Here is a 26,409-nt window from a genome sequence, read left to right as displayed (position 1 = left end):
TTTCAACATGAAACTTTTCAATGCCCACTATCTCCAAAGCCCACCTCACTTCCGGATGGTATCGATCGTCCTTCGCACCATCCTGAAGAAAGGGGATTTTCTTGTCAGCTTAGACCTGCAAGATGCTTACCTTCATGTGCCCATTCATCCAGATTCGCGGAAATTCCTCCGATTCGTCTTCCAAGGGATCCATTATCAATGGACCGTCCTGCCTTTTGGAATTTCCTCGGCCCGTCGTTCTTCTACGTCAGTTGGAGTTCAGTACGAAGCTACTCCGGCAGCTAGGTTGGTTGTTCAACGACCCAGAGCCTTCAATGCATCAGAGCAACTTTCGACACACAACAGGGCCTGATTTTTGTCCCCCAAGACAGGTAGCTGAAGATTCAACGGCTAGGACAGGACCTTACGACAGTGGCAGGAACTGTTGGGCCTCTTGACATCGGCACAGGCATTGACACAGCGGGGACAATTGCAACTACATCCGTTGCAGCGTTTCCTGCGTCCGTATCTCGTCTCAGAGAATCTCCAGGAGTTGATTCGTCTTCCCGAACCCTTACGTCCTTTTCTTCAGTGGTGGCTTGTCGAACAGAATTTGATGCCGTTCATTCCAACGCACCACTTGTTCGTCGACGCGTCGCTCAAAGGTTGGGGGGGCTCACTTTCTTCATCATCAGACTGCCGCGCTGCGGTTGTCCGCAGAACGGGACTTGCACATCAACGAACTCGAGTTCTTGGTGGTTCTTCTCACCATTCGACATTGGGCAACGGAACTTCGGCGGTCCTCCCTACTGATTCAGACAGACATCTCCTCAGTTGAGGAGCCAGACACATTCCCAGAGTCAGGAATGTCATCGCAGATGCGCTGTCCCGCTCCGATCGGCCCGCTCTCTGCATGTTTTGAGCATCTGCAGAAGTCCTTAATCGCCAAGGGGTATTCACGGAGAGTGGCTATGGCCATCACTTCTGCTCATCAGACTTCTACCCGTTCACTTTATGATGAGAAGTGGAAATGTTTTGAGAGATATTGCACGTCCAGAGGCATTACATCTCCTGTTTCTACTTCGCCTTAAATCGTCGCTGAGTTTCTGCAGCATTCGCGGTCGTCTAAGAAGCTCAAGGGTTCCACTTTGGCCACTTACCTTGCTGCGATCAACTCTGTTCTGGCTACCACCACAGGCTCTAAGGTCTCCACGGTTCCTGAGCTTCAGTATTCGGTCCTTTAAGTTGGCCGATCAGTCTAAGAAGCTTAGACCTCCTGCTTGGGATTTATCTGTGGTGCTGCGTCATTTGGCCTCGACGGACTATGAACCCCATGCTCAGAAGGACTTGAGAAGATCTCCTTCAAGATCTTCTTCCTTGTGGCCTTGGCTACAGCTGCTCGCATATCTGTACTCCACGCTTTGGACGTTATCAGAGTCCAGTTTGAACGGAAGAAGCATGGCAAAGTCTTCCTCGGTCTCCGTTGGGATTTTGTAGCGAAGAATCAGTTGCCGGGACAACCCGATCGTACTTTTTACTATCCCACTGTTGTCCACGATCCTTGGGCCGCATGACAATGAAGACCTGCAGCTTTGCCCTGTTAGGGCTTTGAAGATTTTTCTTGCTGCTTCTAAAGATCACCGCCGTCACAGCAAGCGCCTCTTCATTCCGTTGTCCTCAACATCCAGGGCGGAAGTGTCTCGCACCACTTTATCCTTCTGGATGAGAGCCACCATCCTACAGGCTTACACCTTCGCTGGGTTCCTATCTCCGACAGTTTCCAATCCACATGAGACACGGGCGTTAGCGTCTACAATGGCTCTGCATAGTAACTGCTTTTTCCACGCCATTATGGAAGGATGTTTCTGGCGATCTGACTCGGTCTTCTCCTCGCACTACCTTCGAGACCTCTCAGTCAAGGATGTTCAAGGCCTGCACCAGTTTGGACCCTTTGTGCTCGCACAACAGCTGTCTACGGCCCACCAACGCAGATAAAGAACGGTCCCTCGCGGTTGCTGCTTCCCTGTATTTTCTTGAATATAAGTCTGAACTTGCTGTCTGCCTTAAGTTTTGATTGCTTATGGGTAAGAACTAGTACACTTAGTTTTATACTAAGACACCTCGGTGGTTGGATGAATCTGGAGCTCGATTCTGTATCACGATGTGGAAGGGTTCGACATTTCACGTTTCCTGACCTCTACTTTTTGAAGCAGTTACGTCAGTGAAGTGTGTCACTCCCGAACGCCAGTGGATTTCGTTGCATTCCGACTCCGAAGTTGCCTGGCACATCCTTTGACTAAGCTTAAGCAAAGGAGTGAGGGTCAATTTGATGCTGTTCTGGAACTGAACGTTAAAACTTGGAGATTATTGTCAACTGACTTTAATTTACGGGGGTACCTTGGAAATCGTGGCGAAGTGACATACTTTCTCACTGAGCTGCGTCCTTCTTCGGAGGTTGCGGCCGAACACCACATCACTCGGGAGTACCCATCTTCCTGGGAGACGTTGTGCTTAGTAAGCCAAGGAGTTCAAGTGAACTCAGCACAAGCATAGGAGTTGTGTGCATGCGTAACAGGCCTCCCTTGTGCATCGCTATCTGTGGTCGTTTCCAGTCTACACAGTTCCTGCTGTTCGCACTGTCAAGAGACAGGGTATCTGCGTCCCGCCGTCTGACCATGGGATAAGTGCATACCGTGAGATAGGATAAGTTTAAAAATTTAAAATTTTTAATATAAATTGTATATTTATATACTTATCCTATGTCATTCGATGGATTCCCGCCCATCCTCCCCGCTATGCAGATTCTCCAAGATGGATATTATCCAGTGGCTCCAAGAATGAGAATGATGATTCGGAGATAGTCACGTGGGCAGCTAGTGGACCATGCCGCATGCTTTGCATGAGAGTTAGGAAGCTGTCTTATAATGAGTGTAGCATGGAGTGCTTGGGTGGATGGACAAGAGAGGGCTAGGGAAAAAGTTTACATCATTCCACTCAGTGTCGAATCAAGAGAGAGAAGTGCATACCGTGAGATAGGATAAGTATATAAATATACAATTTATATTAAAATTTTCAATATTTATGACCTCATGGAACACACTGGCTAGTTTATTGTGAGTTGACATGTTGCATGGATCCACTCCAGGCCTCCCCTGAACATGCAAGTCGAGCCCAGCAGAAGGAGTTCCAGACAGAGATGTTGACAATACTGATGGCGCACCTGCTGGCTGCTGATGTGCTCCTCGGGGAGCAGGCTGCACTGCCCATCGGCACCGGCAACAGCTACAACAACATGGCTGCCAATGTCTTCTACTTTGCTAGCAGGGTTGTAGACAAACTATGGCAAGGTATACAGCTTGTAGATGTCCATTGTGTTTTACATTGATGTGTTCTTAATCATTCATTCATAACAAATATTTTTTTGTTTCTGAGAACTGTTCTTTATATAAATATGGTTATTAAAATATGATGCTTACTGTAATAATTGCCTCAAGAGATATATGATTTTACCTTCTCTAACACCTGTGAGGATTTCTTATGAGAAAAGGGGCAGTGGGGTAGCCTAGTGGTTAAAGCGTTCGCTCGTCACGCCGAAGACCCGGGTTCAAATCCCCACATGGGTACAATGTGTGAAGCCCATTTCTGGTGTCCCCCGCCGTGATGTTGCTGGAATATTGCTAAAAGCGGCGTAAAACCAAACTCAGTCAGTCAGTCAGTCTTATGAGAAAGGGTCTCAGACTTGTTGCAAAAGCTGATTAAGATAAGGATCAAATGGTGATTATGTGTTACCTTGCTGCCAGTGTGTCATCTTGCCTCAATTGACCTTTGTGCATACCTTTGACCACTGGACTGTCAGCCCCAGACTTGATTATTGCTTGGCTGGTGTGAAAAAGCTAGATTTAAGCTGCACTATCCATATTATCCTTGCTTGATTTTAACATGTGGATCAAGTTAGTATCAATTCTTTTCTCTTCATTTCTAACTCCTAATAACTATGAAATCTGTCCTTGCAGGTGTATTCACAAGAAGTTCCAAAGAAGTGTATGATTTTGTTAGCAAACTGATTCAACAAGCCAAAAGAAAATGTAAGTGTTTAATTTAAAGTCAGCAATAAGAAATGTATGTTACTATTTAATTTACAGATAGATCCAACTGAAATTGGACATGAAGGAACTCAGTGGAAACTGAATTGGGTGTGGGAGGGTTCATTTGTACAGAAATGAAAGATGCTGTAATCATAGGTGCTACATATTCTTGTTCATAGTTGTGTTCCTTACTTGTGGTAGGATCTAATGGTCATGGGTTTGAATCCTGCATCTGCCCATTCTCTCTGTCAAGGATTTTGAAAACTATGACTTATGACCTTTTTTCTACAGGATTAAGACATCACAACATGAGATGTCAGAAATATTCTTGGACAATGACCTTGCTTCTCACAGGATTAAGACATCACAACATGATATGACAGAAATATTCTTGTACAATCACCTCGCTCACTCACTAATTGATCCCTCTCTGTAACTATGATTTATGACATTTTTCTCCAGCATTAAAACCCCTTGAAGATCCGGGTTAGAATGTACCTTCAGTAACCCATGCTTGTCGTAAGAGGCGACGGGATCGGATGGTCAGGCTCGCTGACTTGGTTGGCACATGTCATCGGTTCCCAGTTGTGCAGATTGATGCTCATGCTGTTGATCACTGGATTGTCTGGTCCAGACTCGATTATTTACAGACCGCCGCCATATGGCTGGAATATTGCTGACTGCGGCATAAAACTAAACCCACTAACTCACTCACTCACTCCAGCATTAAGACATTACAGCATGATATGGATGAAATATTCTTGTACTATGACCTCCCTTATTCACTAATCAATCCCTCTCTGTACCTTGCAGCATCAGGGGTGTCCCTGGACAATATCTACAAGTGTCTGAACAGGACCATCCTGTTCCAGCTGTCTCGGCCTATAGACAGTGTGGCCAGCCAGGCCGGGGTGCTGGAGGCCCTACACAGACTCACCAACTCACGCAGCATGGTGTTTGGACCTGGCAACTATGATCAGGAGTTCCTGGGCTGTCTCTGCTACTGCTTGCTGCAGCTTACAGAGGACCCAGAGTCGAGGTGCGAACCCTTGAGTTCTTGCATAGTAGAGCTGCAGAAAACACACCATCAAATCTGTAGTGTTGAAACATTTTTTTTACACCTGATAAGCTGAAAGAGACCAGACTATATAAAAAAATTGTGCAGATCAGTGTTCTTTTTGGTGTAATATGTGTGTTGTGTTTGTACAACTACTAATTTTTCCTTATCCTGACTCATGCTAAATGCTTGTCTCCTTCTTCTTGCGAATGATAGTGGAACGCTTGAAATCCCTTGAAGTTCCCTTCTAAAAAGCGGACGTAAAATCATCACTCACCCACGAGTAGTCTCCCTTGCCTCCTTTGGTGCCCTTTTTAGTCACATGACCAGCTATGTTTGTCACTCTCTCCTTCTTTGCCCTTGAGGATGGTTGTGAGAGCACCTGGGTCCCTATACGGCACATATCCTTTTCTATTTTGGACCTTTTACATCTAAATGGCAGCTGTATATGGTTTTTGGATTGTATATTATCAAATGTTTTGATATTATGTCTAAATTATACGTTGTTTGCCATGTTTTTCATCTGGTTTACAATTGATGAAAACTTGTATTTGTTGTAGGTACCGACTGTCTGTGGCTGACCCGCATATATTATGTCCTGATTGCACTACTACATGTTCTTCCAGCTCCTGCTGTAAAGTTTGTCAGAAACTAACTACTTTTGAATTTAATAACTACCTTTTTCTCTTCATAGACGTGCAAAGGACTGGGTAAGAAGGTATTCACAAGTCATGTCTGGTAAATCGAGTGATTGCGCTGATAACCGTGTGTTAACTACTGCTGCCGATGTTCATAATTCCAGTGAATTGCCGAGCGGTTTTACGAGGGCAGGTCGCTGTTCCAGTGATGAACTCCGTCTGGAATAAGTAGAGATCGTCGTCAACGGAGCTGTCCTCATCGCAGACGAAGAAGGCGAGATCTTCTTCAGCGCAGAAGAAGAAGTCTACAGCTCCTAAGACTTCGTCGAAGTCTCTTCACAGCTCTACGCAGAAGACGAGATCCTTCACTGCCGATATTGTACCTCCGGAAGAAGCAGACGTGTATGATGATCCCCCCATCATCATACCTGAAGTCACAGTCGTCAGCAAGAAGATGAAGCCTGCTTCAACAGCTACATCGGCAACTATATCAGCGCAGACATTGACAGAAGACCTTCTATCAACGCAGACATCGGGTACCAGAGATAGCAGCAGCGTCAACTCTTCACAAGTGCAGCATACCTTAGAAGAGGCCTCAACGTTCTCAGAAGCATCATCAACCCTGCAGCAGTCTCAACATACGTCGCAGAACTTCAACCCGGGGCTGTTTATGCAACAGTTTACAGATCAGATGATGTCGATGATGGAATGTCGCTTCGCGCAGGAGGAAGCTGCTACGAAGACCACTATGACGACTACAGGCCTGCGGGAAGGTTCAGCGGCCTCTCCAACGCACCTGGATGAAGAGGAAAGCCTTCGCGAAGGCCCACGCACCTGACGATCTTCAACCTCTGAAGCTAGAAGTCTGGACAACGCTACCAACGTCAGCTCAGCCTTAGACGTCCCCAAAGGAGCCTCTAAGATTCTCCACACAGAAGCAGATTGAAGCATTCTCCAGAACCCTACAGATCGCGCAGATATGGATCGTCATCACCGTCGGACTTAGACTCACATCGGGAACCTGCGCGTGCAGGCACTCCACATCTCACAGAGGGGAGATTACATCAATCAGCCTTCGTGAAGGCCTAGAGAGATATCTCAAGACTCCAGGAGGAATACACGGTCACACCGGGACCGTTCACCTGCACGCAGCTCTACATACAGAGACTACAGAGCTCACGTCATTATGGATCTTCAGATAGGGAAATGTCCAACTTCACCGTCTAAAGTTAGAAGTCTGGAGAACTCGACTAACGTCAGCTCAACATAGCAGACCCCTCCGATGACAGTCGCCCTGCGCTAAGGATTATTAGCTATGCAAGCTCTCCCCGATGAAGGCCTGCATGAACGGTTACGTTCGCGAAGATCTTTACCGTCAGAAGTATCAGCAGTTAGAAGCCTGGAGGATTCAACGAACGCCAGCTTAGCGTTAGCAGTCCCGATGGAGCCTCCACGCAGTTTCAGCGTCTCAGCAGGAAGGATTCTAACACAGAAGTAGATCCAGTCGTTCTCCAGGATTCTACAGACTGCGCAGATACGGATCTTCCAGATTATAAGGATCTTCAGCATGTCCCGCCCGTTCAACGATAGCAGATTTCCCCTTCATCATCACGGAGCCCTTCATGATACATCAGGGTTTGAGATTACAAGATCATCAGTGAATCCCATAATAGATCTTCAAGATGGAAGATAAGAAGATAACGCAACTGGACACTACAACTAGATGTTGGCTATGTTGGATCAACGCGTGGCTGAAGGAAGAGATAGACACCTGAACTAACGATGTCAGATAACATCCGATGAAACACTGAAGATGAATTTTCATCACATTGGCTTACAAGATATCAAGGGGACAGTTAACAGCATTGTCGCAGTTTTTCAGCGAGACATCGGTTACGGTCAACTTTACAGAACATCTGTATAAGATGACGACTGCAGTAAAGATTATAAAGTTGAAGAATACAGTCACAACAGACAGGGAACAGTCTGCTTACATCGGTACTACGTGGCGAAGTTTTAGTGCACTTCCACTCAGCCATCTAGACATGTGTTCACTCGTGTAACTCCGGCACAAGCCGAACAGAGAGGATCTGGAACGAGTGTTGTGAAGAAATCAACGACTGCACAAGATTCTACGAGGATCATTTACCTGCAACACCGGTGACGTCACAGTCACAGTCTACAGTTGTAAACAGTCCAGTTAACAGGGTACAGCGTGGTTCGACTATCTTCACGGGTCATAGAGGACTTCCCCTTGTCAGCAGATTTAATATTGGTTATCTGGGGACTTGCAGCGACAAGCGTTAGACGGTTTCTGCTCGCGGCAGCCAAGTCGACTATAAATAGACTTCACATCGATGGCAGTCCCAGTACATCATAGATTTTGCTGATCTAGAGACGACGTATTATGCATCATCGCTGTTCAGATTCTGGTGACAACATCTTCATTACATATTACCGGAAGATTGATGAGACAAGCTTCAAGCCATGATTCCAGAATCGATCATCTCTTCGCTTCCATGACGGACATGGCAAGGGTTCCTAGATCCACTTACCTACAACATAGGACATGATTGCAGTAGATGGCTAGTAATCTCCTAATCAGAGTTGGAACCAAAACAGGATCTTCAATTTCTGGGAATATGGCTCATCACACCACAGAATCACACGGTCGTCCCAGAGGATCTTTGGGTCAAGATACAACATATGATATCTCAAGCATTGCTCTCTCCGTTGACACTGCGTGCTTGGCAAAGCATGCTCGGCCTACTCACCTCAGCTCAAGACATGACTTGCAGAGGGAGATTACAGTTGTGCCCTCTACAAATATTTGTGAACGCCCATCTCGACAGTCTGGATCCACTGATACTACCGGACAGCCTGAAACCATACCTCCTATGGTGGACTCAGAAGTTGAATGTTTGCGGAGGAACCTTTTTGTCAGAGCCGGTTTGCAACACTCATCTCTACGTGGATGCATCACTACAAGGATGGGGTGCTCACCTCAACAACGAAATGGCAGCAGGGAAGTGGTCGAGTCAGGATCAGAGTCTGCACATCAACCCGTTGGAGATGAAAGTAGTGATCAACGCTTTACAACACTGGTCCGGCGTACTAAGGAACGCATGGTAGTGTTCACAGTAGCATTCTACATCAACAAACAAGGATCAACAAGTCTGCTAAAACTCAGCTTCTTCTGTTCAGCATCGTCAATGACCTGAACATCTACATGAAGGCATGCCACATTCCAGGAGCAAAGAATGTCATAGCAGACGCCCTATCTTGTCCACTACAACCATCCCCGACGGAATGGATATTACATCCAGAAGTGTTCCGGTTCGTCATTCAGACAATAGGATCTCCACTGATAGACCTGTTTGCAACAAAGTTCAACAAACAACTACCAACATTCGTCTCACCGATTCCGGATCCTCAGACATGGGCAACAGATGCTTTAAGCATCTCATGGGAAGGACTAAACGCTTACACGTTTCCACCTCCAGCACTATTACCACAAGTAATACAGAAAATCAACAGACGACAATGTTGCAACTGATTTTGGTCGCGTGTCCTACTGGCAAGGTATGGTTTCCCATCCTTAGGGTAGAACTCGGAAGTCCAACCCTGAAACTACCAGAGTGGTCAAACCTGCTCGTCCATCCGACACCAAGCAAGCTCACGGGAATCCGGCTTTGTTCCAGTTAGACTCGTGGAGCATATCAAAGCTTGCCTGAAGACAAGAGGGTACACCGCCAGAGCAGCGAAAGCAGTAACACTACTTCTACGCAGATCAACTCGCAACTTGTACGATGACAAGTGGCAGAGATTTGAACAGTATGCAACGAGGAACGGCTTTTCGGCGGTGAAAGCAACCCATCCTCAAGTGGCAGAATACTTGTGTCAATTGCGACAGACGAGACACTTAAAAGGTTCAACACTCTCAACACACCTGGCTCCTCTCAGCACAGTTATCACCATGAAGACGGATGTCAAGTTGACCAAAGTACCAGAGATACTGGCACTACTACGCTCGTTCATTCAGGACTGAGAGACCAACAAAAGAACCAACTTTAAGGCCAGCCTGACAGACCTACATCCCAGCACTCTCTGCACGCAACAGGATTCACAGGATCAACATCTCACCTCTGATGCCTCACGAGTCTACCTAGAAAGGACAAAATCCGAAAATTTTGAACCACCTTATCCACTCGCACACGGAAGTCTCACAGACAACTATATCAGTTTGGATGACAGCCGTCATACTAAGGGCCTACAAAGCAGCAGGACTTGAGCCTCCATGAGCCTCCAATCCCCACAAAGTCAGAGCCTTGGCGTCCACACTTGCTCTGCATGGAAACTGCTCGATTACAACATTAATGGAGGGCTGCTTTTGGAAATCGGACACGGTGTTTGCCAACCACTACCTCAGAGACATTGCCACCAAAGACGTCTCAGGCATTCACCAGTTTGGGCCACTTGTTGTAGCACAACAACTAACGGTTCCACAAAGGCGCTGAGAAAAATCTCACCCTTTTATCACGTGACTGGTGAAAACCAACACTCTGGAGAGCAATGGCTATAAGTCCATGCACACGTCTAGGACAGACTAGCATGAGTGATAGACCCTGTACTTGTATAGGACTTACTCGTACATGAAGAAGGGTCGCATCTCCACTTGATGCACGCATCAAGAGATGGAGTTGCAATAGATAACTAATGGAACATTAGTAATTTTTCCTTATCTAAAATCCACACAAAAATGTCAGGAGAAGTTTCTGGAAGAAATCTGACAAGTTGTGGGGGTCTTTCTCTTATTTCCCTCTCTCCCAAGACTCATCAGATGGAAGTTGAAAGAACAGAATCATCAGCAGTGCCGTCATAAGTTCCCATGGGGGGTAATACAGGATGTAAAACAGCAGCCAGTGAATCCAGGAAGTGGCCTGACCCACAACCGATTCCAACAGATTCTGCAAGCATTTAGCATGAGTCAGGATAAGGAAAAATATGTAATTTTCTGACTAAAATTGATATTTTATACTTATCCTGACTCATGAGGTCAGCCCTCCCAACCTCTCCTCTCAGGGCACTCTGGATTTCCCTGTAAATCTGGGTGTCGGGCGTACAAACGGAGAGGGTGACAAACATAGCTGGTCATGTGACCAAAAGGGCGCCAAAGGAGGCAAGGGAGACTACTCATGGGTGAGTGATGATTATACATCCGCTTTTTAGACAGGGAACTTCAAGGGATTTCAAGTGTTCCACTATCATTTGCAAGAAGAAGGAGACAAGCATTTAGCATGAGTCAGGATAAGTATAAAATATCAATTTTAGTCAGAAAATTACATATTGGTTCAAAGGCAGGATATTTACTATTTTTTTAGTATTTTGTTGATACATTTTGTTATGTTGCTTGGATACAGTGTATTAGCAGATTAGTTGTCCAAATATTAATGGGGGTTTTCAGTGCTCACAGATTGATGCCTTGAAATATTTCTTTACATTATTAAATTAAAATAATTCATATGGAAGATTAAAAGAAGTAAAAATCCTTAAGTCAATCCTTGTATTATTGAACAGTGGAGCTAACCTGAGCGAGTCTAAGCCAAGACAAACAACATGGCACGTGGATCCTGACTCGATGGACTCTGACCCCTATGGCCAGACACCACCAACAGAGACCCCGCAGACTGCCCCAACCAACTCAGTACTGAAGGAGGGCATGCACCTGGTGGCTGCTGCTGCCAAGAGGGTGTGGGATGAGCTCTATGTCTGCAAGAAGCCAGTGAGTACAGCATTTCCTGCTACTTAATGTTGCAGAAGCTCAGAGGGGAGCCTAGTGACGAAAGTGTTTGCTCGTCATGCTGAAGACCTCAGTTTGATTCCCCACATGGGTATGTGTGAAGTCTATTTCCGGGGTCCCCTGCCATGATGTTGCTGGATTATTGCTAAAAGCTGTGTAAGATCAAAGTTACTCACTCCGTTTCAAGGTTTGAGACAATCTACAGCTCTCCGTGCATACAAACTATAATGATGATTGGTTGGTTAAATTATGTGACCTGGTTGACTGATCATTGCTCCTGCTGTCATCCACTGGTTAACAAATTCGAGTATATTCAGACTGCAGATACATGGCTAGAATATTGCTTACTGCAATGCTCATAACTCAATTACTGGATTATGTATGACTGCCTCTGTGGTCTAGAGGATAGTGTCTAGAGAAGGTTGATGGTTTAATCCCTTGTTGAGCCATTCCAAAAGACATTGAAAGATTGTACTTGTTGGTACCTTGCCTTGTGGTCAGCATTATGGACAGAGATGAAACAAGAATGGGTCAGCCGGTCAGTATGTTGTGTTTAAGGATGGTATTCATGTTAAATTGCTACTTGCTATCATGCTAACACTATAAAACAGGCATTAGCCCAGACTAGTACAGGCATCCATCAGGCCTCCAGATAAGGGCCGTATCGGCGTATGTCCGGATAAAATATGTGCAGATAAAAATAATTTAGATACAGCAGCAGATACGCACCACAGCAATGGTGTACGGTCTTAGAATCATTTACAGACGTATTTATCGGAAAAAGTATTGTTTTATTGGTTTTTTTACCTGTTTACAAAAGAGTAGCAATGTTGTGGTGCATGTATGAAATGAAACACAAGATCACATACTACATTAAATTGCATTTAGTACTCTAAATGTACTCTTAAGTTGTTCCAGTACTCCTATATTTAAAAACTAAGGAGTACACACTCCTGATGTTGCCCTGATGCATGCCACCACACAAGTGCAACTATTTTGAATGCTTGGTTAAGCCATTTTTCTTCACCACCTTGGGTTTTTTTAACTGAGGATATTTGAATAGCTGATCTGTGTTGATTTATTACAAGAAGCATGCATCAGTTTGACACAATTTGTTATCATTATCAACAGGCTCTGGAGGAGATTTTCCGTACCCAACTGAATAACATTGACAGTTCCACCAAGAATATCTCCAGTCCAGACCTGAACACTGTCAGGTAAGTTCATTGAGATAGTATGTGTTATTTATTGGAGTGTTGGGTAATAGTGTTTCTGATTGCCTCACAACTGGCAGAGGCTGACAATTCATGCAAAAATGATGTCTTTATGATCATGCTGCAAAGGAAGTAACATTACACATGTCATGTGTATGATAGTATGTAAGAAAGTTGCAGAATAACTCCACTACTGGTTTGTTGGTTTGTTGTTTAATGTCGCACTCGGCAATATTCAAGCTATAAGGTAGCGGCTTGTAAATAATCGAGTCTGAACCAGACTATCCAGTGATCAGCAGGATGAGCATCGATCTACGCATTTGGGATACAATGACATCCCGTCAGTCGCCTCTTATGACAAGCATGGGTTACTGAATACCAATTCCAACCCAGATCTTCACGGTTTAACTACTTGTAATCTGGAATTATATCTGTATTCAGTATCTAAAGGTTATTTGCATAGGTTTTAAAATATACATCCAAGGCATGATAAAAGGGATGGCTAACATTTTTTAAACCCTAAATCATTGTATTATAGTTGTATAATCAGTATTTTGAGCACAGTGGTGTAGTGGTAAGCATGCTGGCCTCTCACGCCAAAGGCCCGAGTTCAAATCCCGGTGGAGACACCAAAATTTGTGACCTGGGTCCCATACTGTGCTGTGTCCCTGGGCAAGGCATTTCGTCCACATTGCACTCAGTCCACCCAGCTGTTCAAAATGGGTACCTGAGAAGCGGATGTGTGGACCAATACGGTCGCATGAAGCGCTTAGTAGCAGCTTTGAAAGTACAATTCCATCAGGGTAATAATGTAACGCCAGAGACCAGGATCGAGTTGGATTCTACGCACAAGAATCAGCATTATTATTATTATTTCACTCCACAGTTTTTATGCCCTAACTTTGCATAAATCACACAAGAATTTCCAGACAAAATTAGTCAGCAAGTGCACAATATATACAAAATGTGGCTATTCTTGTCAAATAATGTTTGTTCTTATGACCTGAAAATTTGACATAGAAATGTCCAGTCCTCTGAAAGGTCAATATTATTAGACAAGGATATATGTGGCATTGGGAGAACCATTGCTCCTTGGTTGTTTGTGACATGACAGATGATGAAGTTTTACAAATGTGTAGATTGCTGATACAAGAAGCAGCTTCCAAGATCTGGGTGAACTATGCTGAGAATGAGCGCAAGTCTGTCTTGATGCACACTGACAGAATACAGACACAGATACAGTCGGTGAGTAGACAGCTGGACAGTCTCACCTGCTCGATCATTTCTTATCATCCAGGGCCCCATTCCACACAGCAATCTCACCACCATGACAATTGTAACAGAAGATATTGTGTAACAGACTTACAATACTTCAGCTACATTGCAGATAACTATGGTCCTCTGGTGCTCCTACTTGACTCTTGACAAGCTATTGAATTGATTTATTCTACTATACGACAGGGGCGGTGGGGTAGCCTAGTGGTTAAAGTGTTGGCTCGTCATGCCCGAAGACCAGGTTCGATTCCCACATGGATACAATGTGTGAAGCCCACGTAATATTGCCGAATATGGGTAAAACCATGCTGACTCACTCACTCCCACTTTCTGATTGTAAATCCCACACTGTATCTCACACCTACATGGAACAGTTTTACCACGAAGAGAATGTTGCACAGAAGAATATTGGCAAGAAACTAGATAGCCTGAAGCCTGTTTATTTTAAACCTATGAATACTCCAGCTACATTGCAGATAACTATGGTCCTCTGGTGCTCCTACTTGACTCTTGACAAACTATTGAATTAATTTATTCTACTATGCCACATGAACAAGATATCATTCCCAATCTGACCCTCATTATGACTAATTAAGTTTATTTAATACTCCTAATTCCATTTTATAATGCCACTGGAACTGTGTGAAGAGCTATCAAAATATTTCACATTTCGGCATTGTTATAGGAGATCTTTCAGCGTGATTTGAGATTTTGTCTCTTCTGCACCATGACCCGACTTAACCACTGATTCATCAACTTGTTGTTTACCTTTCTCTCTCTGTTGCTAGTCATGATCAGTTATGTCAGTTTTTCTTATTCTGTCAGGAGTTTCTGTTATGTAGTAATCCGTTGCGGTTCTTTGATCATGCTGATATGCCACGTAACCTAGTTTAACAACAGCTGTTTCCAAAATTATTGCTCCTGAGGCAATGTGACCGAAGTAAGTAACACTACGTCTTTCAGAACAAGCATACCTAAATTTCCTTCTCTTCAGAGCATACACCACAATTAAACAATTGTGCCGGACATTTTCTGTTGTTGCTGTGATCTCTTGCTGCGTGGTCAATCTGTGTTCTGCTTTCTTTGCAACAATCTGAAGTTGTGATTCTAGCATCACACATTCCCTAAGAGTCTCTACTGACTCCTGCCTGTCAGTTTCAAACACCCACCTTTGATATTTTGCTACTACAGGTTTAGTTTGTTTTCATCCAAGTGGCATGAAGCAGGCCAACCCTCACACTTTACCTGTTCACTTTCTCTAAGCCTGACAACTATATCATCTATAATATCCTTGAATTTCTCTAGATCTTGAACACATCCCTTATGATTTGGCTGGAAATGAGTAATTTCCTCATTTTGGTTTTCTATCTGTCCTGACTTTCTTCCGGGACGTTCTACAGCAACGTCATGAGCTGCTGAGCTGTGTATTAAAGACTGAATTGATTTTATTGCCTGAGAGATGATGCCGCACTTGCAGCAGCTTGTACTCAGGTGTTGCTGGGGACTGATCAATGCAAGTCATAAAGGCAGCCTTCCAACTATCATAGGTTTTTATGTCACTTGAAAGTACAGGTATGGACACTTGCTTTGACATAACATTCCTTATGGCATAATTATCAGGCTTTGTTTGCATTTTGTCATACCAACATGCATCTGACCATGATTTTGTCCTTCAGTGACCAGACATTCGTGGGCAGTTATTTCAGATTGTCCCCGAGATGCAGGATGAGATTATCACTGAGATATAACACTTTGTTGATGAACAATTCAGGATCTTTGACCCTCAATAAATATCCTGTGTAACCTTCTACTGTACACAGAATCATTTCCAGATCTTTTAGATTCCTATGTACTTTGCAAATATCCCTTCACAAACTCACTGATGAAGTGTTTTCAATCCTCCCAAGATATTTATTCCAACTTTTAACAATCTCACTTTCTTCCATTTTAACATATACCTTCTAAAGCTTCAACATAATTATATCAAATGGCTTTCACAAAAAGTGTTTTCATTTGATCGATACATCTCTTACTTTTTCTGTGATGGTTGATGATGACTTCCTATCAGAAGAGTAAGCTTTTTGTACAACTACGTTTGGCTGATGTCTTTTATTGTTTTAACCCACCAACACATTCAGCTGTCTCCAACAGATATCCAGGCAGTCTCTTCCAGTTTCTGATACATGTAGTTGGTCTAACTGACTTTCTATCGAAATACAATTCTAACACTACCTATAACTTCTTTGAGAGGCATTTAGAAGTTGGGACAGTAAGGAAGGATAACAATATGGATGAACAACTTCTTTATTGCTATTGCTAGTGGTTAAATGAGGAGCATGGGTACAATGTGTGAAGCCCACGATGTGCTGGAATATTGCTAAAACCGTAAAACCAAAATCAAGCAAGTGATAGCGCTCATAGCTAAAATAAAGAAGTGATAATGCTTCATCCATATAGACGTTGTTATCCATATTTTGTTTAATTCTTACAACCTATGTTTGAAATGGAAATATAACAGGAAAACAATATTGTGCTGCCTTTGTTACACAGTGGAATATGAACAGTTAACTAAATATGAATATCCCCTAACGTGACATCAGGATTTTATTTTAGCATTTAGAACTTACACTGGTGCAACCTGAAACTGTAGCTTTATATTTATACCAACAGTGCAAGTTAATATTTTATTGTTCCGATACTTCAGCTGGAAAACAGAATGATTGTGATTGATGACCACATGGACAGTGATTGAATGACTCTTACTGTTCATGGCATGGAATTTTATGAAGTTAGATAAAGTGATCTTATCAGACCCAGAATATTAATGTTCTGCATCATCAATACCAACAGGTGCATTGTGGTGCATCAGAGATATTACCATGGTTACGCTGGGTACACATAGGTTTCATTTCCTTATGACTGGGTATGTGGGGAACTAAACATGGATCTCTTTCTAAAAAGATAAAGAAATGTAAATGTGACAATTAAATAGCTATTAGGTCTTTGAATGGCATTTAGAAGTGATACACATAAGGAAGAGAGTTTTATGGATGTCAACTTGTTTATTATGAGGAACACAAAGTTTTGGAGTATATCCTTACTCCTTCATCAGGTGAATGTTCCTCATAATAAAGAAGTTGACATCCATAAAACTTTCTTCGAAATAACTATCATTCTCAAGTTCCATTGCTATCAAACCTGTCAGTAGTCTGGCTCTGTTGTACTGAGCTATTATTATAGGATATTTATATAGCGCACATATCCACGCACTAGTGCATGCTCAAGGCGCTGGCATTTTTTCCCTCGATCATTGGATGTCAGTCTCAACGGCTATGATGTGTCCTATCGTGATCTGCTATGAAGAGAATGTGTTACCTACTTTATGCATTGATGAGCTCCTACACAACTCTGTTAAACTGTACACCCTTTCACATTGAGATATCAAACTCAATCAGATCTTACCATAAGGATCACAAAGATGCTGCAAAATAGACAGATCTGATTACTGCCTTTATGTATTGTTAGGTAAGACCTGACCAGTTGTTGATCAGTCACCAGTCACAAATGTCTGCTTAACTAAATAGTGGTATCAAGTAAATTCTGCTTAATTGTGTTTACGTATATTCTTTAGACAATATCTAATCATGGTAAATAGAGCTAGAACGGTATATAGTGGTGTTCAGCCAGGGCTTGTGGATTCTATTGTGTGCAAGACATATGGGTTGGTATTTTTGGTCTGTGAATATCAAACCTTGTTGTTGGACAACACAGTCACTTGTATTCCCCTTGGTAAATAACATCCAAACCAAACTAACCTTTTTTGTTTATCTTAGTTGGTGTTTACTACTTTTCGGCCATTCTGGCATAATTACCCTCATGGCATCGTTTGGTTCTTAGCAGTGATACTCGTTTGTTATCAACACAGTGTACACTGTCCAAACAAAGGAGTTACTTGTTTGTTTAATTAGTATACTCATGCTGTTCCATTAGTTTTGCTTCGTTAGGATAGTTCATTCTTGTGACTAGAAAAGATGGTGTTATGATAACAAATGATTATCCCCAACTAGGTATTAAGTGTAGCCATGTTTTATTATTTTACTCATTAACACTCTTGTGAATGATTCTGTGCATTAGGTTCCATGTACAAGATACCTATTTCTCATGTGTATGAAATGCTGAGCAGTGATAAGTTATACCTGTGTCCACTATAACATCCACATATATTACAGGATAACTTAGGTAGGATTGTATATCTCAGTCTAGGAATTGTTTGTTAACAGAAACTACAAAGAGTAGGGAGTGGCGTTCTTCGTCTGGCATCCCGCCGTGCAAAGAGAGAGCTGCCCCTCAAGTCATCACCGGCGTCAAATGTTCATATTCATGTAAGTACTTTCCGTCATTGTCTTTTCTTGTGTGGATACTTGTTATCTATGAAAACTGAGGACATTTTTTTCATGGATATACAACTTTTGTATTCTGTATAGGCGACGTTTTGACATAGATTGTAATGTTGTTGTCAAGACACCACTTGCTTGACAACATTAGAATCTATGTCGAAATGTCACCTTTACAAAATAAAGAAGTTGTATATCCAGAAAAAAAACTGTCATCATTCTTGATCTCTTCAACTTCTAGAATGCCAATCAAAGAAAACTTGTTTATGTTTAAATATTTGTTTATATATTATCTTTTATTATTGGATATTTTTATAGCGCACATATCCATGCACTAGTGCATGCTTTTTTCCCCTCGATCATTGGATGTCAATCTCAACGGCACATCTTATTATCAGTCTCAGCTCCCTGGAGATCATACAACTCTTGCTGCCATAAGGCGCACCGAGTTAGTGCGGCTTTCCCATCCTTACAAGGTACCCATTCACAGCTGGGTGGACTGGGACACATAGTCACAGTACTTTCTCCAAGTTTACTGCACGTTGCTGTACCCGCAACTAGGTGTTTGCATGTATTCATGTGGCCACCATCTGGTCATATACCAGGTTCGTGGGTTCTTTTAAGTGCAGAGGGTTGTGTACTGTACACTAGGGGTTGTCACAACACTGAAAGAGTCTGCACACAAAGTTGACTCCAAGGTTTTTACACCCGGTCACAGGTGGGCTTGATCCCGGCACCTCACGCCCGCTGGATCACTAGCCTGGCGCCTTAGCCAGCTCGCCCCACCAAGCCCCCAAGTATAAGTACTTGGTATCTCTGTGTGTATACATGTGAATACTCAGTATTAATGACATGTTCATTTAAGTACTCAGTGTCTGTATACATGTTCATATGAGTACTTAGCATCCATGTATTTTTCATGTAAGTCTTCAAAGACATCACTAACATCTTCATGTAAATATTCTCCATTTATGGACCAACAATTCATCCTTGGTAGACATCAATGTGCACCTTTATAGTGCCTGTAAGGTCAGATCCATTCACTTTACTCATGCCATGATGTTGCAGGATTTCTACATGTGGACCAGTACCCATGTAACTTTAGTCAAAGATGTGGTGGAGTTTCAGCACAAGCAGTATCTGCAGGTAATATCTTGTGTCCTGTTGGTGACGTCAAACATGTCTTCTCACGAGCAGACTGTTCACTGAATTAATGTCAGTATTTCATCTTCATGTTGTAATTTGTTCATGTTGAGGCAAGCAGTAATGTGTTTAAATCACTTTTGCCCCAATTGTTGTCTACTTGCTCTGTTCTGGAAATAAATCATTGTAAGTTACAAGAATACCATTGAAGGTTTATCAAGTATTCAGAAAAAGATGCTACTTTCCATTTAATGCATCTTTGTTTTCTCAATTATCATTACATTTAATATCATGTGAAGCCCATTTCTGGTGTCCATCGCTGTGATGTTGCTGGAATATTGCCAAAAGTGGCGTAAAACCATACTCACTCACATATCAGCAGGAAATAGTATATGTAACAAGCATGTAATTGTAATGGTATGTCTGGTGCTAACTCTGTTGCCTCTGACAACAGAGCCAGGAGCACATGGAGAAGTACCTGATCGAGGAGTGGAGCCAGATGGAGGGAGAGCTGCTGCGAGTTCGGGGAATATGGGGCCCGGAGGTCAGCAACAGACTGGACAAGTGGCAGCTGGATATGACAGAAGGTACCATTGGTTATATGGTCATACTGTTGACATGTGTATCACTGAGTGATGGCATAGTATTCATAACATTGGCATAGTATTGATAACACTGGCATAGTATTCATAACTTTGGCATAGTATTCATAACATTGGCATAGTATTCATAACTTTGGCATAGTATTCATAACTTTGGCATAGTATTCATAACTTATAGTTTTCATAACATTGGCATTGTATTCATAACATTGGCATAGTATTCATAACATTGGCATAGTATTCATATCTTTGGCATAGTATTCATAACATTGGCATAGTATTCATAACTTTGGCATAGTATTCATAACTTTGGCATAGTTTTCATAACATTGGCATTGTATTCATAACATTGGCATAGTATTCATAAGTTTGGCATAGTATTCATAACTTTGGCATAGTTTTCATAACATTGGCATTGTATTCATAACATTGGCATAGTATTCATAACATTGGCATAGTATTCATATCTTTGGCATAGTATTCATAACATTGGCATAGTATTCTTAACATTGGCATAGTATTCATAACTTTGGCATAGTATTCATAACATTGGCATAGTATTCATAACTTTGGCATAGTTTTCATAACATTGGCATTGTATTCATAACATTGGCATAGTATTCATATCTTTGGCATAGTATTCATAACATTGGCATAGTATTCATAACATTGGCATAGTATTCATAACTTTGGCATAGTATTAATAACTTAGTATTCATAACTTTGGCATAGTATTCATAACTTTGGCATAGTATTCATAACTTTGGCATAGTATTCTTAACATTGGCGTAGTATTCATAACTTTGGCATAGTATTCATAACTTTGGCATAGTTTTCATAACATTGGCATTGTATTCAAACATTGGCATAGTATTCATAACATTGGCATAGTATTCATAACTTTGACATAGTATTGATAACACTGGCATAGTATTCATAACTTTGACATAGTATTCATAACATTTTCAAAGTATTCATAACATTGGCATAGTATTAATAACATTGGCATGGTATTTATGACTTTTGCATGGCGTGTATGTGTTTCATCAAGGCAGGAAGTAGTTTCATTATTGTGCTTGTGTTGCAGGTCCATGTCGAATGAGGAAGAAGATGCACTGCAATGAGTTGTTCTATGTGCATTACCCATACAGGCCTGATCTGGAGGACAGTGTAAGTAGTCATGTTAAATTATAGTTGGTTTATAAAATTGACCTGTTTAAGAAAATAAAATTAGAGAAGAAGGCTTTGGACATGATCTGTGTAATTATTGTCTGTGTCCTTGGTGATATTTTCAGCCTCTGAGGTACAAGGTAGCCATCAGTTTTGATAGCAAGGAATACTGTGAGCTGTATCGACCTCAGACAATCTTGGGTATGGAATCTCTGCCCATCCAGCGCACTGGTGATGCTGATCTTTTGTCTGCAGAGTCTGAGAATGGAGCAGACAGGTCACTAGAAGGTGAGGACATTATGTGTTGTTACGTTTTTCAACCAGATGAATCTCCTTGTACAGCAGTTTTCTGCACTCTTGGAATTTCGAGAGAGGATGTTGGGACTTCTATGCACGAGACACGGGCCCAATTCCACAAAGTAATCTTAGCACTCAGGTGATTTTGTGTTAGGGATGGTTTCCAGCAACCCATTCTGGTCTTAAGAAGTGACCAAATGGATTGGTTTGTCAAGCCTGGTGACTTGGTCTAGACACGGAAATTTACTGGCAGTTGTCATGTTGCTGGAATAATTCTGAGGGAGACATGAAACAGCTAACATTAAAACTGTCACAACCGAGATCAGTCAATATTGGTTTCTTTGGTCTGCAGCTGACATCATGAATATGCCAAAGCTTCTACCTCGGTCGACCAGTCAGCGGTCTGGCGGGGAGGATGAGGACCAGGATGACCTTCAGAGCACGGACACAGCAGACACGACGGACGGAGAGCGGTCAGACACAACCACAGGGGAGGGTCAGCAGGAGGGTCAGTCCACAGGGGACAAGGGAGACAACCAGGCTATCCTCAGGTTGCTGGGAGACAAGGAGAAGGTTGGTGCCAAAGCCTAGCTTACCTGTTGCATGTGAATATGGGCTTTTGGTTGGGTATGGGGCAAGATTGTGGAACATGGATTAATTGATGCTCTGACCATATCATACATTTCAGAGATTGTATTTATTGTTGCCTTGCCTGGTGTGCAGTATTAATTTGATAAATTTGATGAGATCAGTCAGACCTTTTCGAGGAAAAGTTTTTCTGAATTTGGACCCATCATAATCTCTCATCCATTTACACTTGGCTCCCTTCTGAACCTCCATTGGGGGGGCGGTGGGGTAGCCTAGTGGTTAAAGCGTTCGCTCGTCACGCCGAAGGCCTGGGTTCGATTCCCCACATGGGTACAACTTGTGAAGCCCATTTCTGGTGTCCCCCGCTGTGATATTGCTGGAATATTGCTAAAAACGGCGTAAAGCCATACTCAGTCAGTCAGTGAACCTCCATTGATGTGAATCTATACCTACAATAATAAACGGGCAAAATAATGGCATGGATGCAATAGGCAGCATAAATCGAGTGATACAAATGATTACCATTCTGTTATCTTCCACTGCAGATCACCCACATGTTCCGATGTGCACGGATTCAGGGTCTTGACACAGCAGAAGGACTGCTACTGTTCGGCAAGGAACACTTCTATGTGATTGACGGCTTCACGCTACTCAAGACAAGGGAGATCAAAGATATTGATACTCTTCCTCCTGAGTGAGTGTCACTTTGTCAAACTTATAAGTGTTCTTGTCCACTTTTTATAACCTTAGTCACGTCGAAGTCCCGGGTTCGAATCCCCACATGGGTACAATGTGTGAAGCCCATTTCTGGTGTCCCCCAGCCGTGATGTTGCTGGAATATTGCTAAAAGCGGCGTAAAACCAAACTCAGTCAGTCAGTCTGACCGTATCATACATTTCAGAGATGGTATATTATTGTTACCTCAGTCAGTCAGTTATATAATCTTATTATTCATTGGTGAATTTTGTTTTAGTAATACATTGAAGATAAAAATGTCATATTTGAATATGAATACAGACATGAATATGAATTTTTAGGGTAATTTTTTATCTTTATGAATATCTTGTATGGTATGTTTTGATTCTCAAATATAATGTATCAAATCTTTGTGTTTTTATAAACAAAACTGATGTTAAACTTGGTATATGTCACAGAATTATGATACAATCAATTCCAAAATAAGTTGAATAGTAATTGTTATTGGAACATTGTAGTTCTCTGTTATCTTCCAGGTATCACGATCCAATCATTCCCAAGTCATCTATGAGCAGTGGAGGTGCTCTAAAGAGAATGTGAGTTTGTATCACTGGACAGAGAATAGCATTTGTGTTCTTTTCATTGACTGTGAATGTAATAGGAGAGAACTATAATCAAACATAGAATCTGTCAGGAGCAAGCATTACTCATAGAGAATTACTGAGAATTATTGAAAATAAAATGACAGGTATCTATGTTCCTCTGGGTGATATTGCATAGGTGTCTTGTGGGCATCAGGGTACAGTTGTTTTTTCAGAACTAAGTGCGTGTGGTACAAGGAGATGGGATCAGGTAGTCATAATGGTTTGATATTGTACTTGGGGAGGGGGAACAGCACTAGACAATTAATTTTAACCTAGCTGATTGTGTGTGTAATGTCCAGGTGCAGCAAGTTTGCCTATGATGAGGTGCGAGAGGTGCACAAACGCCGCTACCTGCTCCAGCCCATTGCTATTGAGGTCTTCTCTGCTGACGGCAGGAACTATCTACTAGCCTTCCCGCGCAAGATCAGGAACAAAGTGTATGCAAAGTAAGTTTACACAGGAACCAAGACAAATTACGAATGTTACAGAAATGCAAGCTGCCACGATTTATGTGTAATGAAAAATAGATTTGGCCTAAAATTATTGGAATGTGTGGATGTTAGACTATATGTTTCTCTCATGTCGTGACCTAATGAGAAAAAAATGTCAAAGCAACAACCTGCCTCATGGTACGAACACTACTCTTTTTCACATGAAATTATGCTTTTTTACATCACTGATTGAAGCTGCATTAAAATCCACTCACGTATGTCTCGCTCACTCACTCATTCGTGAAGGTCTGGGTTAGAATTCATCTTCAGTAACCCATGCTTGTCGTAAGAGGCGACTAACGGGATAGGGTGGTCAGGCTCGCTGGCTTGGTTGACACGTCATCGGTTCCCAATTGCACAGATCGATGCTCATGCCGTTGATCACTGGATTGTCTGGTCCAGACTCGATTATTTACAGACCGCCGCCATGTAGCTGGAATATTGCTGAGTGCGACGTAAAACTAAACTCACTCACTCACTGATGCTTTTTTTACACCACTGATTGCAGCTACTCACTCACTCAATTCCTATAGTTTGTAAGCACCACATCTGTCCTTGTGGGTTCACCCAAATGAAATGACTGAGAGCTGCATCATTTTACTCCCTCATTTAACTGTCTTTCTGTGATATAACATGACTTCCTCAAGCAGCAGTACAATCCAACTCACTCACTCCAGCATGCCTTATGAGCATTCTGAGCCCATTTACGAGTAATGTCAGAATTTCTAGTTGTAACATGGTTGCATTTTACATAATATTGACTTCTTTATTTACTAAAACATGGATGATGATTTCAGAATTCTGTCGGTGGCCACTGCCATTACTGACAATGCCCAGCAGTCGGTGTCAGGACAGAAACAGAATGCCAAAGTAGAGTCAGGGTATGTTTATATTTCTTTGCACTTTTCAATGATATGCTAAATAGTTCTGGACGTTTCTGGACATTTTTTATGGTTTAATTGGAATAATCTGTCATTCTTGACTTTATATGAAAAGGGGGTTAATGTTTAAGTTAAACCATTTTAATCCCTTTATGAATAACAGAGAATCAAGATCTAAACACAGTGTTTATCTTGCAAGGGCAAAAAGTTAAGGGTGTAATATTTTCACTTCCAGTTCATTAAGCAACAGTATTTCAGTAACCTTGGTTAAAATTGGTTCCTGTCACTCTACCATGTTCTAAAATATTGCAAAATATAAAACATTAGAGACAATCTGCCAATCCTGTTAGTTCCTAGTTATTTTCTCATGAACACTTTCTGTTTTCAGCATAGTATGGAGAAAGACATAATTGACATGTCCATCTTGTTTGAGAATAGGCATCATTTTGATATCGTAAACCAGTCAGATTCTCTGTGGTCTAGTGGAGCGAGTGACTGCTAAGAGAATGGAGGGTCGGTGGTTTGATCCCTGGTCACATCATGCCAAAGACTTCAATAGATTAGTGTTGTCTGGCCTGATGCTTGTCTATGAGGGACTAAAACAAGGGCTGGTCAGTTTGAAGACTGTTTGCTGTGTTTTAGTGGGAGTATCTATGTTAAACTGGGGTAGGGTACCTTTGTAGGCTAGCACTATAAAACTTGTATAAGTCAAGGTAAGCAGCAACTCTTGCACATACACTTGCATGGCATTGGATAAATGCAGTCATTTAGGAATATGACTTAAAACCCCTTTTCACCTCGCCTCACATTAACTAAGGCCTTAATGACATGTTGATCTCCTTGCAGTGGCGGCCTGATCAGCAGCTTGATTGGGGAGAAGTCTGTGACGCAGAGATGGGAGGTAGGTGTCAGTGGGTGGTTCAGCGAGTTGCTTGGTCATCTGAAACCTTCAACATCATCTTCTTACCTTTATGATACATTCTCAATCTGAAAAACAATAACAACTACTTACAGTGGTAATTAGTTAGTCCATGAAGAAACAAAGTGTATTTGTAAGAGTTTATTTGTTAAATGTAAACATAACCTTTGAAGTTCTTTTAGGAGTTGATTAATTTATTATCCCCCGCCGTGCGTTGAGCATGAAGCGGGGGATATAGTATTAGGCTCGATCCTTTTCATATTTGCACGTCCGTCCGTACGAATTGGAATATCTTAAGAACCATTCACTAGATTCTTTTCATATTTGGTACCTAGGTTCATCACAGTATAAGAAAGGTCCAAATCAGGTTTGGTGACCTTGACCTTCATTTCAAGGTCACAAGAGGACTTTAACGTTTTACCTGCATGTTAAGCTATCTCAAGAACCGTTCACTGGATTTTCTTCATATTCAATACCAAGCTTTATCTAGGGAAGGCGCATGGCCCAGTTGATTCACTTAATTTTCAAGGTCACAG

The 26,409-nt window shown here is 42.2% G+C and overlaps 1 protein-coding gene across 1 annotated transcript in view; it reads left to right on the top strand.

Annotated features, from left to right (window-relative positions):
• LOC124277164 (WD repeat and FYVE domain-containing protein 3-like) overlaps positions 1-26,409 on the top strand; it is a 116,561-nt gene that overhangs the window by 71,713 nt on the left and 18,439 nt on the right. Inside the window, 17 exon segments of the mRNA XM_046712830.1 lie at positions 3,125-3,326; positions 3,993-4,064; positions 4,878-5,103; positions 11,337-11,541; positions 12,691-12,776; positions 13,913-14,018; positions 18,329-18,430; positions 19,511-19,588; positions 20,040-20,172; positions 21,275-21,357; positions 21,483-21,645; positions 22,007-22,227; positions 22,788-22,936; positions 23,475-23,534; positions 23,882-24,028; positions 24,871-24,954; positions 25,801-25,855. Of these exon segments, the coding sequence (XP_046568786.1) occupies positions 3,125-3,326; positions 3,993-4,064; positions 4,878-5,103; positions 11,337-11,541; positions 12,691-12,776; positions 13,913-14,018; positions 18,329-18,430; positions 19,511-19,588; positions 20,040-20,172; positions 21,275-21,357; positions 21,483-21,645; positions 22,007-22,227; positions 22,788-22,936; positions 23,475-23,534; positions 23,882-24,028; positions 24,871-24,954; positions 25,801-25,855 (2,172 nt within the window).

The sequence above is a fragment of the Haliotis rubra genome, unplaced genomic scaffold (genome assembly GCF_003918875.1).
Source record: "Haliotis rubra isolate DU_JTF1 unplaced genomic scaffold, ASM391887v1 Scf219, whole genome shotgun sequence".
Classification (NCBI taxonomy): Eukaryota; Metazoa; Mollusca; class Gastropoda; order Lepetellida; family Haliotidae; genus Haliotis; species Haliotis rubra.
The sequence above is the reverse complement of the archived record's forward strand: the minus strand, read 5'-3'. Positions and strand labels throughout refer to the sequence as shown.